At 38.8% G+C, this 20,063-nt stretch overlaps 1 protein-coding gene across 1 annotated transcript in view; it reads left to right on the top strand.

Annotated features, from left to right (window-relative positions):
- Positions 1-5,904: 5,904 nt before the first annotated feature.
- LOC138854996 (glutamate receptor U1-like) overlaps positions 5,905-20,063 on the top strand; it is a 226,877-nt gene continuing 212,718 nt past the window's right edge. Inside the window, exon 1 of the mRNA XM_070101505.1 lies at positions 5,905-6,190. Within this exon, the coding sequence (XP_069957606.1) occupies positions 5,905-6,190 (286 nt within the window). The remainder of the gene's footprint in view (positions 6,191-20,063) is intronic.

The raw sequence follows: 20,063 nt of genomic DNA on the forward strand, positions 1-20,063 counted from the left end.
TTTCTTAACACTGTTTCACCAGACGAAACATCATTGCCTTCATCAAAGTCTCAGATTTTCACTTATGAAGCTTATTTTATAGATGGTAATTTAAGGTTTGATAAATCTTCACTATGTGTCACCTGAGGAACAGATAATGGTATGCTTGAAAAACAATTGTCTTCTATCAGCACATTTCTTGCTGAAAGTTATTTCAGCTTTTCGAGTACAGTGTTGCTGATTTTGAAGCGACAATAACTGGATTTTCAAAATTGCCATGAAAGAAAATTAAATTTTCTCTTCACTTAAAAGACATTGATATAGAACAAAGATTTTCAGGAAAAAAATGTAAGCGTATCTAGGTAATCAAATTAATTGGATATTTCCAGCGTTCTTATGAGAGGAAAACTAAACGTCCGCTTTATTCTGAACAACCAACTTCAACAAAAGTAATTTAAAAGATTGCTGGAAAGTTAAAATATGTAATGAAATAACTTATTTCTAGGAATAGAATATTGTGAAGAGAAAAACATGAAATGGTCATTATAGCTTGACGTAACTGCGGTGACGTATCAGTGAACCTCCACCATATCACTCTCTTTATTAGTGGCCAGAGATGTGTGAGCAGTGGCCCTGCAACTGCAAGACAAAGTTTGCATAGCAAGATGAGCGCTTGAGACCATTAAGATAAGAAAGCAATCTAACAGGTCTACCAGACAATCCAACCTCCACCATTAATGAAGCCAGAAGATATCGCCTTCAGTAAATTTGTTGTGACGAGGCAGAACCTTAGTAAAAAAAAATAAATTATAATAGAGGCCCATGACCCTCTCATTCATCTTGGAGCAAAAATCTCAACAAGAGTTACTTCAAAGCACTCTAAGAAAAGTCTTCTTTACCAGTTTCCATGTATTTAAATATCCGAAAAAACATATGAAAAAAGAGAACTGGCTAGAGTACCAGACTAATTGTTAAGCAGTAGTCTTCAAGCAGTAGTATTGGTTTGGTTCATAGAGAAATGCTAGAAAAATCATGTCATTTTCGATGGACATTCAAAGGCAGTTTTCGAGACAGCTCGGATTCTTCTCTCCAAACTTTAATTGTGATGATCTTTGAAGGATATTACAACCCAGGAGTCCCAAAGGCCTGTTATTCTGGGTGTAAAGGGAGCAAAATAAACACAGCAGAAAAACTTTTGACTTGTATTATCCTTCACCAAGTAAAAACAGAATTATGTACACTATATATACTACTATGTACAGCAATAAGTATTAGTGCACTCCACGGTAAGCAAAGCAGAATAGAAGCCGCTAGAGAGCAAACCGTGCTTCAACCAGCTCTAAAATGGGAATGACATGGTCAGACACCTATGTGGTACCCACAACACCTCTGCGATTGCCAAAATCATCTTCTCACTGGCTGGAACCTGGGTACTGATTGAACAACGGGGACCCATCGTCAACCCATAGTACCTGGTTCGCTGGTTGGGGGAGATAGCCTTTCAATGAGGGTGTGTACATGCTCTGAATGAAGGTTACGTACAATTGCATGCCACAAATGATCTAACAGACTTCACAGGCCTCACAATCCTGCCAAGAGTTCTTAAAAAATGGATGAAGGTCAGACCTGAGCTGCAAGGGACACTGCATGTGCGTGTCAAGTAAGATCTCTTAACCTACACTCTGCAGGTGTATATAGAGCTGCGATCGCACATATTTAACAGTCTTTTAATGAGAAAATGTTATAAGCAAATTTTAGGAGGATAATAACAATAAAGAAGATAGAAATAATAAGGAAGATAGTAATAAGGAAGATGGTAATAAAAAATTGCAATTAGTAAAAATTTACTTAAAACTTATTTTTATGTTCATAGTTAAATAATTATAAATATCCTTGTTGACTTACTGATGCATTATTACTAGACGTTTGTAATATTATTAATACTAAGATGTTTTTGCTGTACTACTTAAATGGATGTTACATTACAACGATGTTTGTTAAATTATTTCTGATATTTTTATTTTTTCATTAGTATTTTGATTTTTGTTAAATTATTATTGAGATGATTGTTACATAACTAGAATGATTGTTACATTGTTATGAGAATGACTGCTACATTACTAATAATATGATTGTCACATTATTACTAAGATGATTGTTACATAATTATTAACATGTCTGCTGTATTACTTTCAACATATTTATTACACTCAATAATAAACTATTCAACAGATATTCGTCTTCGAAACTCAAATCTTTAAATAATATAATCCTTTCTTAACTTGCTTAAAAATATAACATAAACATTTTTTTGTTGTCATGTTTTCAAAAGAGGTGAGAATCACCCAAGTATTATTGAGAATGGTTTTTGAAAGTGGGTGTTCATGTTAAAAGTATATTTGACTATGGCAGCAATTTTGAAAAAAAAATATATATAATTAATTTTGTCATGCAGTTGGCCTATATATCATAAAAGAATTAAAGTTTCTGATGAATTCATTATTTATGATTTTCATTCATGATGGTAATTTGTTTCAAAATTCCAACTTCTGACACACCATAAATAACTAATTCAAGATATTGAAGCAACAATATTTTTTGAGTAGTTTATTTAATCTGATGTCTTAAAAATATTGGTAATTATACTCTGAACATATTTCTTACGTACTTGATTTTCGAGATATGTGTAATTCTTTTATTTTTAGATTTCGTCTTGAAAATTAACCGTTTAAAAAATGCTCAAATGTGATCTTATTTTCATTAAGTATTATGTAAAAAAATCATTGGTGAGCTTTTGGTGCATTTAATCAAAAGTTAATATCTCTTAAAACATTGACAAATGTGCGTCCTTTTATTCTAGGAATAACCTGCCACATAATATGATTAACAAAGTGTGGGATAAATAACGTTGACCTCTGAGACACTTTTGTTTACCTTGATGTTGTTATAAATAATCATATTCTTTGTTTAGGTCATAGTAGGTTATATTAAGTTCAGTAAGGTAACTATCTGAATTTAATGAAAAATATTCACAATATGTACCTAATTAATTGATATATTATCTTGATGAAGCAGCGGCTGATTGAACACTCATTGAATTCTTCATTATTAACTGGAGCAAAGCTTTGTACTTTTAGGCTACTCCAACTATCCTGCATCAACAATGTAGTAATATCTGTTTCAAGTCAGCTCATTGATATATGTTATTGTTTACTGACGCTACTGTCATGCAGGTCTTTGTCGTTTAAGACGTTCATAAATGTTATAGTTGTTTACTGACGCTACTGTCATGCAGGTCTTTGTCGTTTAAGACGTTCATAAATGTTATAGTTGTTTACTGACGCTACTGTCATGCAGGTCTTTGTCATTTATAACGTTGATCTATGTTATTGTTGTTTCCTGACGCTAGGCTGAGGGACTGATTACCTCATCTTTTGTATATAGTTCTTCTGTTTTCTAATTATGTCCAAGAATCTACAACTAACCCGTCATTTTGGGAAGGACCTACTTCCACTGGGCAATCCTGCCTACCAGTGACTATGCCCTCGTCTGCTACACGTCCCTATTCACTGACGCCTATATAAGCGCCAGTCTCTTTACCTGTGCTTCAGAATCTCTACAACCTCGGTGCTCCAAACACCACCTCCAAGGCTGAGGGACTGATTACCTCATCTTTTGTATATAGTTCTTCTGTTTTCTAATTATGTCCAAGAATCTGTATTGATAAAGCCACTGGATGGCGAAACGTCTACAATAAAGATAACCAGATGTTGCACAAGTGTCATAACTTCCATCTTGTCGGTATTGTATACCTGTCTTGCACAACTTCCTGACGCTACTGTCATGCAGGTCTTTGTCGTTTAAAAGATTGATAAATGTTATTGTTGCTCCTGACGCTACTGTAATGCAGGTCTTTGACGTTTAAAAGGTTGATAAATGTTATTGTTCTTTCCTGACGCTACTGTCATACAGATCTTTGTCGTTTAAAACGTTGATAAATGTTATTCTTGTTTCCTGACGCTACTGTCATGCAGGTCTCTGTCATTTAAAACATTGATAAATGTTATTGTTTCCTGGCGCTACTGTCATGCAGGTCTTTGTCGTTTAAAACGTTGATAAATGTTATTGTTTCCTGGCGCTACTGTCATGCAGGTCTTTGTCGTTTAAAACGTTGATAAATGTTATTGTTTCCTGGCGCTACTGTCATGCAGGTCTTTGTCGTTTAAAACGCCTCACTTTCTTATAATTCTGTCACTGTGTAAGCAGAAATTATTATGTGATTGTAATTAAGCCCCAGTTAAAATTCAGAAAAAAAAAGAAATGATTGGTTATGTTGTGTTTGAGGAGCAATAACATGAACACTAATTTGTTGCTTTTCGGAAATAAATTATACAATAATTTGTTGCTTTTCTTTGTCCTTGAAATAAATTATACAATAATTTCGACAAGCTGGAGGCAGTGGAGATGTCATGTCTGAGGGCAATGTGTGGTGTGAATATAATGCAGAGAATGTAGTTTGGAAGTTAGGAGGAGGTGCGGGATTACCAAAACTGTTGTCCAGAGGGCTGAGGAAGGGTTGTTGAGGTGGTTCGGACATGTAGAGAGAATGGAGCGAAACAGAATGACTTCAAGAGTGTATCAGTCTGTAGTGGAAGGAAGGCGGGGTAGGGGTCGGCCTAGGAAAGGTTGGAGGGAGGGGGTAAAGGAGGTTTTGTGTGCGAGGGGCTTGGACTTCCAGCAGGCATGCATGAGCGTGTTTGATAGGAGTGAATGGAGACAAATGGTTTTTAATACTTGACGTGCTGTTGGAGTGTGAGCAAAGTAACATTTATGAAGGGATTCAGGGAAACCGGCAGGCCGGACTTGAGTCCTGGAGATGGGAAGTACAGTGCCTGCACTCTGAAGGAGGGGTGTTAATGTTGCAGTTTAAAAACTGTAGTGTAAAGCACCCTTCTGGCAAGACAGTGATGGAGTGAATGATGGTGAAAGTTTTTCTTTTTCGGGCCACCCTGCCTTGGTGGGAATCGGCCAGTGTGATAATAAAAAAAAAAAAATAAAAAATTAATTAATGACAAGATTTAGTTTTCCTCATTCGATATATCATGGTGCAACGTTGGTCGAGGTTTGTATTAACTCTTATAATATGTAAGCACTTGGTATTGTAGGGAATTAATGAATACTAATGAATGGTGAAGAATGCATGTAATTCAACGAAGTGGTGGAGAATCCTGGAGCGTTCACAGAAACAGCCACTCTGTCACATATTGTATTTGCTTTAAATAGTCCGTGTTTGCAAGATCTTGAGTTGATGTTGCCTTCTTTTACCCAGCGTTGAACCCATCTGTAGACGGTAGACACACTGACGCCGGTTGATCTAGCGACGTTACGTAGCGACATGCCACTAGCCCACATATGTACAAAAATGGCGCGCTCTCTCATGTTCGTGAACTGAAATTTCCTCCGAGTCTTCATTAAAATTTTCTGTGAAAGTGAGATAGAAATAATTTCACCGAGAAATTTTGCATTTGTTGTTAAAAATTTGTATTTTGTTTGAAATATTATTAATACATTCTCGTATATGCAAAGAAATATCGTAGACTGCAAGATTCGTACCCAGATCGGCGGCTCTCCTACCTCCCAACCTGACACCTTAAACCATTCAGCTACAAGGCATCAGTACCTGAGTGGTTTAATTAATTAAGGCGTCAGACACAGCCCCACTCCACAAAGATAGCAGGTGGCAGTAAAAGAATTGCAAAAAATTACAAACCGATTGCACGAACGTCACAAAACATAAAAATCCTTGAAAGTGTTCTAAGAAGCAAGATGGTCAGCCGCTTAGATACCCATCAGTTACACAAGCAAAGGCAACATGGGTTTAGAACAGGTCTTTCTTGCCACTCACAACTACTGGACCATTACGACATGGTCTTGGATGCTCTGGAGGACAAAGAAAATGCAGATGTAGAATACACAGACTTTGTGAAAGCCGTCGACAAGTGCGATCAAGGTGTATTAACACACAAAATGCGTGATAAAGAAATGAAAGGAAAAGTGGGTAAATGGATCTATAACTTCCTGAAAAATAGAATTCAAAGAGTAATAGTAAACAGAGTAAAGTCAGAGGCAGCTACAGTGAAAAGCTCTGTTCCATATAGTACAGTATTCGCTCCTATCCTGTTCCTCATCCTCATATCTGACATAAACAGCTGTAAGCGACAGCACAGTGTCCTCCTTTGCTGATGATACCCCAATTTGCATGATAGTGTCATCCACTGAAGACACTGCAAATCTCCAAGCGGACATAAACCAAATCTTTAAATAAACAGCAGAAAACAATATGAAGTTCAGTGAGGACAAATGTTAATTAATCCGCTATGGAAAACTCGAGGAAATAAAAACTAGATCGGAGTATAAAACAAATTCCAACCACACAATAGGGCGAAAAACTAATGTGAAGGACCTGGGAATGAAAATGTCAGAGAATCTCACAATCACAGATTACCACACTGTATCTACCACATCTGCTAAGAAAATGATGGAACGGACAAGCAGAACCTTCAAAACTAGAGATGCCAAGCCCATGATGATTCTCTTCAAATCACTTGCTCTCTCTAGGCTGGAATATTCCTGTGCACTAACGGCTCCTTTCAAGGCAGGCGAAATGATAGACCTAGAGAATATACAGGGAACTTTCACGGCACGTATATGTACGATAAAGAACCTTAAATTACTGAGAGCTGTTAAAATCCCTTGCAGGAGAGAATTATACATGATAATATACACTTAGAGAATCCTAGAGGGGCTAGTCCCAAATCTGCACTCGGAAATCACTCCTACGAAAGCCAAAGTCTCGCCAGGAGGTGCAACATCCTTCAAAGCGAAATATTCACAATATTTCGCTTGTTTCTGCGACGTGTAAGCATTCTAAAAATCTTTCGTTATTTGATGCATGCTGGGGATGAGACGAACAAACTCAAAGCTACTTTCCTGGATGCTGGCTGCTTTGGTCCAAACGCCATAGACTCTAAGGCTTAGAGTGTGGTGAACCAAAATATTGTGGTATGGTGAGTAGACTAATGGCTTCCTCGTAAAAAGTTCTTAGGTTGGAGTCTCCTTGGGCACTAGAAGAGTGTTTGTGGAAATTTCGTTTGTTTCTGCGAAGTCCAATATGTATATACACTTATATACACTTATACACTTATATACACTTATACAATTCGATCATGTTTCCCCTCATTCTTCTTCTAACAAGTGAATGTAATTTAAGGTTCTTCAATATTTCTTCATACAGAAGATTTCTAATTCTATGTATTAATTTTGTCATTCATCACTGAATGTTTTCTAACGAATTTATGTCCATTCTGTAATATGGAGACCAGAACTGAGCTGCATAATCTAGGTGAGGCCTTACTAATGATGTATAAAGCTGTAATATAACCGCTGAACTTCTGCTCCTTGCACTTCTTGATATAAATCCCAGCCTTATTACGCACGCATAGGAATTGCTGTCTTGGTTTAAGGTTGCTGCTTACCATAACCCCCAAATCCTTTTCACATTCTGTACGGCTATGTTCAGCATTACTAAGCTGGTAGGTGCTAGGGTTATGAACATTCCCGAGCTTTAGATCTTTGCTTTATCTATATTGAACTGCATCTGCCACTTTTCTGACCACGAATTGAGTGTGTTTAAATCCTCCTGAATTTCCGTGACATCTACGTCTGAATCGATTATCCTACCTATCTTCGTGTAATCAGAGAATTTCCTCATGTCACTAGTAATTCTCTCGTCAAGGTCATTAATATATATTATAAACAACAATGGGCCTAAAACTGATCCTTGTAGAAAGCAATTTGTTACAGATCCCCACTCAGAGTTAACCCCATGACTCGATCTATGACAGCATTTTTCCCCCAGTACCATGAGCTGCCACTTTCTTTAACAGTCTCTGGTGTGGTATTCTATCAAAAGCCTTACTAAATTCCAAATAAACAATATCGATTCTTTATCATGATCAACGAACTCAAAAGTTAGTAAATTAGTACGGCAGGAACGGCCCTTCGGGAATCCATGTTGAGTATCATTAATCAAATTATGCATATCTAGATGACTTCTACATTATCAACTATAATTGACTCTAGTAATTTGCCTTCAATTGAGGTTAGGCTTATTGGGCGGTAATTTGACAGTAATGAATGGTCCCCTGCTTTAAAAATAAAAATCACATAACCCGTCTACTACACATCAGACACTACACCTGTTTAAAGAGATATTTTAAAAATATTGAAAAAAGCTCATCACGGCCCGGGGATTTATTTTGTTTCAGTCGGTCTACTTGTTTCGTAGCCATTTCACTAGTGACTGTGATATTGCGTGATTTATCTTCTTCAGGCCCACTATAAAAAATAATTGCTAGGATATTGTTAGTATCTTCCTGTGTGAAAACCTAGAGAAAATAATTATTAAAACATAGAGCACATTTCATTTTCCTTGCCAGAGTTATTTTTATGGGGATCTATCTTATCTCTAACTTTTGTTCTATAAACCTAGGAAAAACCTTAGGGTTAGTTTTCGAATCCCTAGCATCTTTAATTTCGTAGTCCCGTTTAGCTTTTCTTATCCCCTTTTTAACATCCCTCTTAATGTCAATATATTGATTCATAAGATGACCTTTATCTCTTTTGATAAGAACATAAAAACATAAGAACGAAGGAACACTGCAGAAGGCCTACTGGCCCATGCGAGGCAGGTCCAAGTCTCCTACCGGCTTAAGCCAATGCACCCAACCTAGTCAGGTCAGGTCACATTGACTTATGGGAGGAACACGGCAACCGACCTGGTAGCACAAGCTATCAGGTCTAACTCATACCCACCCAGATCCACTCATGTATTTATCCAACCTATTTTTAAAGCTACACAACGTTCTGGCCTCTATAACGGTACTTGGGAGTTTGTTCCACTCATCCACAACTCTATTACCAAACCAGTACTTTCCTATATCCTTCCTGAATCTGAATTTTTCCAACTTAAAACCATTGCTGCGAGTCCTGTCTAGGCTAGATATTTTCAGCACACTATTTACATCCCCTTTATTTATTCCTGTCTTCCATTTATACACCTCAATCATATCCCCCCTAATTCTACGTCTTTCTAGAGAGTGCAGTTTCAGGGCCCTTAGTCTATCCTCATAGGGAAGGTTTCTGATACATGGGATCAACTTTGTCATCCTCCTTTGTACATTTTCCAGAGAATTTATATCCATTCTGTAATACGGTGACCAAAACTGTGCAGCATAATCTAAATGAGGCCTAACCAAGGATGTATAGAGTTGAAGAACAACTTGAGGACTCCTATTATTTATGCTTCTTGATATGAAGCCAAGGATTCTATTAGCTTTATTGCGAACACTTATGCACTGTTGTCTTGGTTTCAGATTACTGCTAACCAGAACTCCTAAATCTTTTTCGCAATCCGTAATATTAAGATCTACATTATTTAGTTTATATGTGGCATGGTTATTGTCCTGTCCAACATTTAGAACTTTGCATTTGTCTATATTAAACTGCATCTGCCACTTCTCCGACCACTGCATCAGTCTATTCAAATCTTCCTGGAGTGCTCGAATGTCCTCGTCAGAATGAATTCGACGGCCTATTTTGGTGTCATCGGCAAACTTGCCGATGTCGCTCTTTATGCCCTCATCTATGTCGTTTATGTAGATTGTGAACAGCAGGGGGCCCAACACTGACCCCTGTGGAACACCGCTCGTGACACTTCCCCACTCTGATTTCTCCCCATTTATGCAAACTCTCTGCTGCCTATTTGTCAACCATGCCTCTATCCAGGAAAAAATTTCTCCTCCTATTCCATGTGCTTTAATTTTCCTCAATAGTCTCTGATGTGGGACCCTGTCAAAAGCCTTACTGAAGTCCATATACACAATATCATATTCATTACCATGATCTACCTCCTCAAATACCTTAGTGAAAAAAGTTAATAAATTCGTAAGGCAGGAACGCCCCTTTGTAAAACCATGCTGAGATTCGTTGATTAATTTATGTTTTTCAAGGTGGCTACGAACTGCCTCGGCAATTATTGATTCCATAAATTTTCCCACTATGGAGGTTAGGCTTATTGGTCTATAGTTCGATGCTAAGGACCTGTCACCTGTTTTGAAAATAGGTATCACATTTGCCATTTTCCACTTATCTGGCACCATGCCAGTTTGTAGTGATATGTTGAAAAGATTAGCCAAAGGGGTGCTAAGCTCCTCTTTACATTCCTTTAGAACCCTTGCATACAGTTCATCAGGGCCTGGGGATTTGTTAGGTTTTAATTTATCTATTTGCCTAAGGACCATGTCACTTGTGACCCTAATCGTGCACAGTTTATTATCGTCCTGTTCTACATAATTTATCATTACTGGAATATCGCTGGTATCCTCCTGTGTAAAAACTGAGAGGAAGTATGTGTTAAAAATTCTACACATTTCCTTATCACTGTCAGTGAACTGACCCGAGGAACTTTTGAGTGGGCCTATCTTGTCCCTGATCTTACTTCTGTATACCTGAAAGAATCCTTTTGGGTTAGTCTTCGATTCTCTTGCAACTTTAACCTCATAATCTCTTTTTGCTTTTCTAATTCCCTTTTTTATTTCTCTCTTTAACTGAATATATCGATTTCTCAATTGCCCCTCTCCTCTTTTGATTTGCCTATATATGCCTCTCTTTTGACCAATCAGATATTTTAATCTATTGTTCATCCATTTAGGATCATTTTTGTTTGATCTGATTTCCCTATTTGGAACATAATTTGACTGAGCAGCTAGAACTATGCCCTGGAAAGCATCATATCGGCAACCATCACCACCTACCTGACCCTTAGTCAGGTCATTCCAGTTCAGCCCACCTAAGTAATTTTTCAGTCCTATGAAATCAGCCAAGCGAAAGTCAGGGACGGAGACTTGATTGCCATTATTAGGGGAATTCCATGATATATTAAAACTGAGTGATTTGTGATCACTTTCCCCAAGCTCATCATTAACCTCAAGATTATTAATTAGTGTTTCCCTACTGGCAAGAACCAAGTCAAGGAGGTTATTTCCCCTAGTTGGCTCTGTCACAAACTGTTTTAAAAAACAATCCTGGATCGTATCAAGAAAGTCACCTGACTCTAAATTTCCTGTCAAATTGCTCCAGTCAATCTGTCTATAGTTGAAATCTCCCATTAGCACAACATTTTCGTATGTAGATGCCTTCCGAATTTCGTCCCATAGAAGTTTACTGCACTCCCTATCAAGATTTGGGGCCCTGTAAATCACACCCAAAATTAGTTTTTCTCGGCCCTCGAGAAGCTGTAACCAAACAGATTCAGTGGCTGACGCTTCTAATTTAATATCTTGTCTAACACAACAATTTAAATTGTCTCTGACATACATCGCTACTCCACCACCTTTCCTGTTGACCCTGTCAGTGTGGAATAATTTATAGCCTTGTATGTGACATTTAGAGGGCATCTCTCTATCTTTCAGATTGAGCCAGGTCTCTGTTATAACAATAATATCTATGTTTCCTGCACTTGCAATTAATCTTAGCTCATCTATCTTATTTCTTACACTCCTGCTATTAGTATAGTAAACCTTAAGGGAGCTAGTCCCTTGCTGCCCTCTGCTGTCCCCCTTTGTCTGCTGACCTGATCTATTGTCTTTATTTATAACTTCATGCTGAATGCCTTTTATACATTTACTGTTTCCGACCCAAGTGTTGCAACCTGCTTGTTTCCCACACACACCCATACCTCTATCTTCCATCAGTTTAAAATCATAGGCATTTCACCAATGGCCTTCTCAATCGAGTCTGCAAGTGCTACCACCCCAGCCCCAGAGAGATGTACCCCATCCCTTGCATACATATCATGTTTGCCATAAAAGTTGTTCCAGTTGTCAATGAATGGGATTGCAAGTTCCTTGCAGTATCTGTCTAGCCAGCAATTTACACCAATTGCCCTAGACAACCATTCATTTCCTACTCCCCTTCTAGGCAAGATGCTACATAAGATTGGGATCCCTCCCTTAGACTTAATAAATCTATAGCTGACCTGTACTTATCTAGCAGCTCTTCTCTCCTACCCTTCCCAGTATCATTTCCACCAGCACTGAGACAGATAATGGGCATGTTCCCATTACCTGACATGATATTATCCAGCCTGTTGACAATGTCCCCAACACCAGCTCCAGGGAAGCACACTCTATCTCTCATCTTCTTATTCCTATTACAAAAAGCACGGTCCATATATCTTACCTGAGAGTCACCAACCACAAGAATGCGCTTACCTCCATTAGCAGGGGCAGTAGTACCCTTACCTTCACTGGCCACTGAAGTACATTCATCCTGAAGAACAGAGAAGCGATTTCCTACCTTCAGATCTTCACTCTTAACTTTCCTTACTCTGATGCGCCTTCCATTACTGTGAACCACTCGCCACTTGTAGCAGGTGCTGGGCTGCACCTCACTGCTGGTAGCCGTTGCTACCTCCCCCACTACAGCCTCCTCACAGCGAGAGACAGACTGCACCTCACTTGAAGCCTCATTCCCCACAACTCCAGCCACCTCACACTCTCTCCCAGACCCATTGAGGTGGACCTTCAGTCTCCTAATCTCCTCCTGGAGAAGCAAGACCTCCTCCTTCAACTCTCCAACCTCAATTTTTAAAACACTGCAGAAGCAAGCCATGCTTTGTAACCGTCCACACTAATCCCCAAAGCAGCTCAGGGTCTGTGACCTCACGTGACGACTGACCACTGACAACTGACTGACCACTGACAACTAACCATTCATGCGCCTATAAATTCCTTTCTTCTGCCCTAAAAGATATCTGAGCCTATTATTGATCAATTTTGAGTCATTTCTGTTAGATCTAATTTCTTTATACGGAATAAATGTACTTTGGGCTTCATGTATAATGTTTAGAAAGCTCTCATATTGATAGCTCTCTCGTTACCCCAGTCCACAAATGACAGTTGTTCTCTAAGCCAATTGTAATCTGCTAAGCGAAACTCTGGGACCGTTACTGAGTTATTCGTGATAAAGTAGACACATGTGCAACTCTTGGGTATCTTTATTGAGGAAACGTTTCGCCACACAGTGGCTTCATCAGTCCATACAGAGGAGAATCTTGAAGAACAGGAGGAGAATGAGGTAATCAGTCCCTCAGCCTTGAGTCGATGTGGTCAGTCCATCAATCTTGAAAAGAATACGGCATAAGTGCGGAGGAGCTTATAAACCTGTTCTTCAACATTCTCCTTTATATGGACTGATGAAGCCACTGTGTGGCGAAACGTTTCCTCAATAAAGATACCCAAGGGTTGCACATGTGTCTAATTTATCAACATGTCGGTTCTCTGAACCATTCATCTACAATCCTGTCAGACACTGCAACTTCTTGGGATCTTAATACTTGGGAATTCTTCGCTTGCCTAACCCTTGGGCACGACCTACTTCCACATTGAACAAATGTGACACCACCTATGACTGCTGCACCTCTCCTGCCAACGGTTTATAAGCTCCTTCTCCGCACTTATGCCGTATTCTATTCAAGATTGATGGACTGACCACATCGACTCAAGGCTGAGGGACTGATTACCTCATTCTCCTCCTGTTTTTCAAGATTCTCCTTTGTATGGACTGATGAAGCCACTGTGTGGCGAAACGTTTCCTCAATAAAGATACCCAAGAGTTGCACATGTGTCTAATTTATCAGCGTGTCGGTTCTCTGAACCATTGATCTGAGTTATTCCTATTATCATACTTCCAATCAATGCTAAAGGTAATTGATTGGTGGTCGATTGCGCCAAGTTCCCCTGAAATTTTTAAATTATTAACAAAGGTTTCCTTGTTTGCCAGAACCAAGTCATGGAGGTTATTTTCCCTTGTAGGTTCTGTAACAAACTCCTTTAAAAAACAATTCTGAACTACCTCTAAGAAGTCGTTAGACTCTAAATTCCCAATCAAGGAATTTCAGTCAATATGATTGAAATTAAAGTCCATTACAATTACTACGTTATAGTGCCTTGTGGCCCTAAAAATTTCCTCCCACAGTAGTCTTCCTCAGTCTCTATCCAAGTTTTAGGGGCGGTATATCACGTCTAAAATAATTTTTTCGTGCCCCTCTGAAAATTCTACCCAAACGGACTCAGTAAGATTTTAAGATTTTTTAACGTTTTTTTTGCAAGAATTTAAACGTTCTCGGACATACAGTGACACCCCACTCCCCTTTCCAATACTTTTGTCTACTTGGAACAATTTAAAACCCTGAATGTGACATTCAGCAGGCATATCTAAATTTTTCATATATTAAACCACGTCTCAATTATGGCAAAAACGTCAGTGTTACCTGCACTTGCAACTAATCTCAATTCGTCCATCTTATTTCTCGCACTACGAGTATTAGTACAATATATGTTCAGAAATCCTCGTTTCTCTTTTCTCTTCCTGCTGATTTCTGCTCCTCCACTATCACGTTACTGTTATTGTCACTTAGTGCCAGTGACTTTCCAGTATTGACAAATAACTCTACCTTATTCTGCCTATAATTGGTTTCCCTAAAACTCACACTATCGCTACACATAGAATTCATTGATTTTCCACAAAAACCCATACCAATAACTATTTCTATGAAATTAAGACACATGTACAGATATAGATGTTTCGCCATTCAGTGGCTTTATCGATACAAATTCTAGGATATAATTTGAAGACAGTAGAACTATACACAGAAGATGAGGTAATCAGTCCCTTAGCCTTGGAGCTGGTGCGAAGAGTACCGTAGTCGTGGAGGTTCTGGAGCAGAGGCAAGGAAGTTGGCGTTTATATACTAACGTCAGGTGGAACTTGCACGTGAGTTAATAGAATTATCAAAGCTTATTGTTTGGGTACAATTGAAGATTGAGTTGGGCAAAATTTCTGTTAGTGGGATGGATTGTGAAGGACCTGCCTAGTATGGGCCAACAAGTCTGCTGAAGTGCTCCTCCTTTCTTATGTTTTTATGTAACGGCTTGATAAAGTTCCTGGAGAGCGAAACGTTGCAACAATAAAATGTTACATTACTTGCACTTGTGTTCTTTTTCCTAACATATTGTCGGTAATTCTACCAGCATTAATACAGTCATATTTATCTATCACTGTCTACTGCCTCAAATGTTTTATTGAAGAATGTCAGTAAATTTGTCAGGCAGGAACGACCTCTTTTGCATGCTGAGATTCGTTAATTAAATTATCCTCTTCAAGGTGACTTCTAATATAATCAGCTATAATTAATTATAACAATTTGCTTACTGTAGACGTCAGACTTACTGAGCAGAAATTTGATGGAATGGACTTATTCCTTGATTAAAATATAGGGATAACATTAGCCACGTTCCACATCCCAGGAACAACACTAGATTCGATGGACGCATTAAACACACTCGTTAATGGTTTTCTAAGTTCCATCTGGCATTCCTTAAGCAGTCATGAAAATAATACATCGAGCCCGGGGGATTTACCTTCCTTCAGTTTATCTACCGGTTTAATAAGTAATTTGAATATTACTTTTGGTTTATTCAAATTGGATTCATTTATAATTAATAAAATTTGGAAAGAATTTCAGATACATTAGAGAAGTTAAATTCTTAAAGCCTGGGTAGAATATAAGCTGTGTATGGTAGATCCTTGAGCACCTACCTATGTCATCATAAAAAGGTCATGTGTTGTAAGGTGACCTCTAGATGTAGTCTCGTTCTCAGATGTTTTCCTGTTTATCTCTTATTTTTACAGTTTCTTGATAATGTGAGAAATCACGAAAGAGCTTGGAACTCTACTATTTTTCATAGTGGTATTTCCGCATATTGTGACATCACTTGTTTACTGTGATCTTACTGCATACAATACATGTACACACAGACAGACAGACAGACAGACAGACAGACAGACAGACAGACAGACAGACAGACAGACAGACAGAGAGACACAGACAGACAGACAGACAGACAGACAAACAGACACAGACCTGTATCACTAACGTGTATAGTATGCAAGGTCATGGAGAAGATCATCAGGAGGAGAGTGGTGGAGCACCTGGAAAGAAACAAGTGTATAATTGGCAACCAGCACGGTTTCAGGGAAGGAAAATCCTGTGTCACAAACCTACTGGAGTTTTATGACAAGGTGACAGAAGTAAGACAAGAGAGAGAGGGGTGGATCGACTGCATTTTTTTGGACTGCAAGAAGGCCTTTGACACAGTTCCTCACAAGAGGTTACTGCAAAAGCTAAAGGATCAGGCACACATAACAGGAAAGGCACTGCAATGGATCAGAGAATACCTGACAGGGAGGCAACAACGAGTCATGGTGCGTGACGAGGTGTCAGAGTGGGCCCCTGTGACAAGCGGGGTTCCACAGGGGTCAGTCCTAGGACCTGTGCTGTTCTTGGTATAAGTGAACGACATAACGGAAGGGATAGACTCAGAAGTGTCCTTGTTTGCAGATGATGTTAAGTTAATGAGAAGAATCAAATCGGATGAGGATCAGGCAGGACTACAAAGAGACCTGGACAGGATACAAGCCTGGTCCAGCAGATCCAACTCACACCCACCAACACCCACTCATGTATTTATCTAACCTATTTTTAAAACTGTACAACGTTTTAGCCTGAATAACTGTGCTCGGGAGTTTGTTCCACTCATCCACGACTCTATTACCAAACCAGTACTTTCCTATATCCTTCCTGAATCTGAATTTTTCCAATTTGAAACCAATGCTTCGAGTCCTGACTTGGCTGGAAATTTTCAGCACCTATTTACATCTCCTTTATTTATTCCTGTTTTCCATCTATACACCTCGATCATATCCGCCCAAATTTTACGCCTTTCGAGAGAGTGCAGATTCAAGGCCCTCAGTCTATCCTCATATGGAAGATTTCTGATACATGGGATCATCTTTGTCATCCTCCTCTGTACGTTTTCCAGAGCATTTATATCCATTCTGTAATACGGTGACCAGAAGTGAGCAGCATAGTCTAAATGAGGCCTAACCAAGGATATATAGAGTTGAAGAACAACCTGAGGACTTCTATTATTTATGCTTCTAGATATGAAGCTAAGAATTCTGTTAGCTTTATTGCGAACACTAATGCACTGCTGTCTTAGTTTTAGATTATTGCTAACCAGAACTCCTAAATCCTTTTCGCAATCAGGAGTATTATGATCTACATTATTTAGTTTATATGTGGCATGGTTATTTAACTGTCCAACATTTAGAGCTTTGCATTTGTCAATATTAAACTGCATCTGCCACTTTTCCGACCATTGCATCAGTCTTTTCACATCATCCTGGAGCGCTCTAGTGTCCTCATTGGAATGAATTGGACGGCCTATTTTGGTGTAATAGCGACATAAGTAAATTTGCTTATGTCGCTATTTATTCCCTCATCTATGTCGTTTATGTAAACTGTGAACAACAACGGGCCCAACACTGACCCCTGAGGAACACCGCTTGTGACTTGCCCCCATCTGATTTCTCCCCATTTATGCAAACTCTCTGCTGCCTATTTGTCAGCCATGCCTCTACCCAGGAAAAAATTTGTCCTCCTATTCCGTGTGTTTTAAGTTTCCTCAATAGCCTCTGGTGTGGAACTCTATCGAAAGTCTTACTGAAGTCCATATACACAATATCATATTCATTACCATGATCTACCTCCTCAAACACCTTAGTGAAAAAATATAGTAAATTCGTAAGACAGGAACGCCCCTTTGTAAAACCGTGTTGAGATTCATTAATCAATCTGTGACTATCAACATGTCTACGAATTGCTTCGGCAATTATTGAGTCCATAAATTTTCCCACTATGGAGGTAAGGCTTAGTGGTCTATAGTTCGAAGCCAAGGACCTGTGCCTGCCTTGTAAATAGGTATTACATTTGCCATTTTCCACTTATCAGGCACTATGCCAGTTTGTAGTGATATGTTAAAAAGATAAGCCAAAGGTATGCTAAGTTCCTCTTTACATTCATTCCTTTAACACCCTTGCAAACAGTTCGTCAGGGCCTTGGAATTTGTCAGGTTTTAGTTTCTCTGTTTGTCTGAGGACCATGTCACTAGTTACTGCAATCGTACATAGTTTATTATCCTGTTCTACATAATCTATTACTTAAGGAACATCGCTAGTATTTTCGTGGGTGAAAACTGAGAAGAAGTGGGTATTGAGAATTTCACACATATCCTTATTACTGTCAGTGATCTGGTCTGAGTTACTCTTAAGTGGGCCTATCTTGTCCCTAATCTTACTTCTGTATACCTGAAAGAACCCTTTTGGGTTAGTCTTTGAATCCCTTGCGACCTTAGCCTCATGATCCCTTTTTGCTTTTCTTATTCCTTTCTTTATTTCTCACTTTAATTGAATATATGGATTTCTTAAATGCCCATCCCTTCTTTCGATACGCCTATATATGCCTCTCTTTTGACCAATGAGATGTTTTAATCTATTGTTCATCAATTTGGGATCTTTTTTGATAGATCTAATTTCCCTACTCGGAACAAAAGTTGTCTGGGCAGCTAGAACTATGCTATGAAAAACGTCATATTGGCAACCAAGATCACCTACCTGACCCATAGTCAGGACATCCCAATTTAGCCCACCCAGGTAATTTTTCAGTCCCATGAAGTCGGCCAAGCACAAATTTGGGACAGAGATTTGATTGCAGTTATCTGAGTAATTCCATGATATATTGAAACTAAGTGATTTGTGATCACTTTCCCCAAGCTCATCATTAACCTCAAGATTATTAATTAGTGAATCTTTGTTGGCAAGAACCAAGTCAAGCAGATTGTTTCCTTCAGCTGGTTCTGTCAAAACCTGTTCTAAAAAGCAATCCTGAACCGTATCAAGAAAGTCACTAGACTCAAGATTTCCTGACATATTGTTCCAATCAATTTGTCTAAAGTTAAAATCTCCCATTATCACAACATTTTCATATCTAGATGATTATGAATTTCGTCCCATAACAGCTTACTGCACTCCCTATCAAGGTTTGGGGGACTATAAATCACACCCAAAATTAATTTGTCACGTTCCTCGAGAAACTGTAGCCAAACAGATTCTGTGTTCGATGTTTCTAATCTTATATCATGTCTAAGACAGCAATTTAAATTTTCTCTGACAAACATCGCCACTCCACCACACTTCCTGTTGGCCCTATCAGTCTTGAATAGTTTATAACCCTGTATGTTGCATTCAGAAGGCATTTCTCTGTCTTTCAGGTTGAACCAGGTCTCTGTTATACCAATAATATCTATATTACCTGCACTTGCAAGTAATCTTAGCTCATCTATCTTATTTCTTAGACTCCTACTATTTGTATAGTAAACCTTAACGGAGCTAGTCACTCGTTGACCTCTAATATCTGTCTTTGTTGATCAATTGATTTGCCATTACTAGAAACTTTATTTTGAATATTGTCTTTTCAACATATCCCTGAGGTATCCATGTAATAACTGCTGTTTTTAACCCTAATGCTGCAGCCTGATTGTTTCCCACAAACACCCACACCTCTATAATCTATCAGTTTAAATTCCTAGACAAGTCATCAATTACCCTCTCAATTGAATTGGCTAATGCAACCACTCCATCCCCAGAGAGATGAACCTCATCCCTTGCATACATATCACGTTTGCCAAAGAATAGGTCCCAGTTATCAATGAATGGGATTGCAAGTTCCTTGCAGTACCTGTCTAGCCAGCAATTTATATCAGTTGCCCTAGACATCCATTCATTGCCCACTCCCTTTCTAGGCAAGATGCTACATATGACTGGGATCCCTCCCTTAAACCTAACTACTTCTATGGCTGACCTGTACTTATCCAGCAGCTCCTCTCTCCTGCCCTTCCCAGTGTCATTACCCCCAGCACTAAGACAGATAATGGGCTTGTTCCCATTACCTGCCATAATATTATCCAACCTGTTGACTATGTCACCAACACCAGCTCCAGGAAGGTGCACTCTCTGTCTGATCTTTCTGTCTCCGTTACAAAATGCACGGTCCATATATCTTA

Source organism: Cherax quadricarinatus, chromosome 77 (genome assembly GCF_038502225.1).
Source record: "Cherax quadricarinatus isolate ZL_2023a chromosome 77, ASM3850222v1, whole genome shotgun sequence".
Lineage (NCBI taxonomy): Eukaryota > Metazoa > Arthropoda > Malacostraca > Decapoda > Parastacidae > Cherax > Cherax quadricarinatus.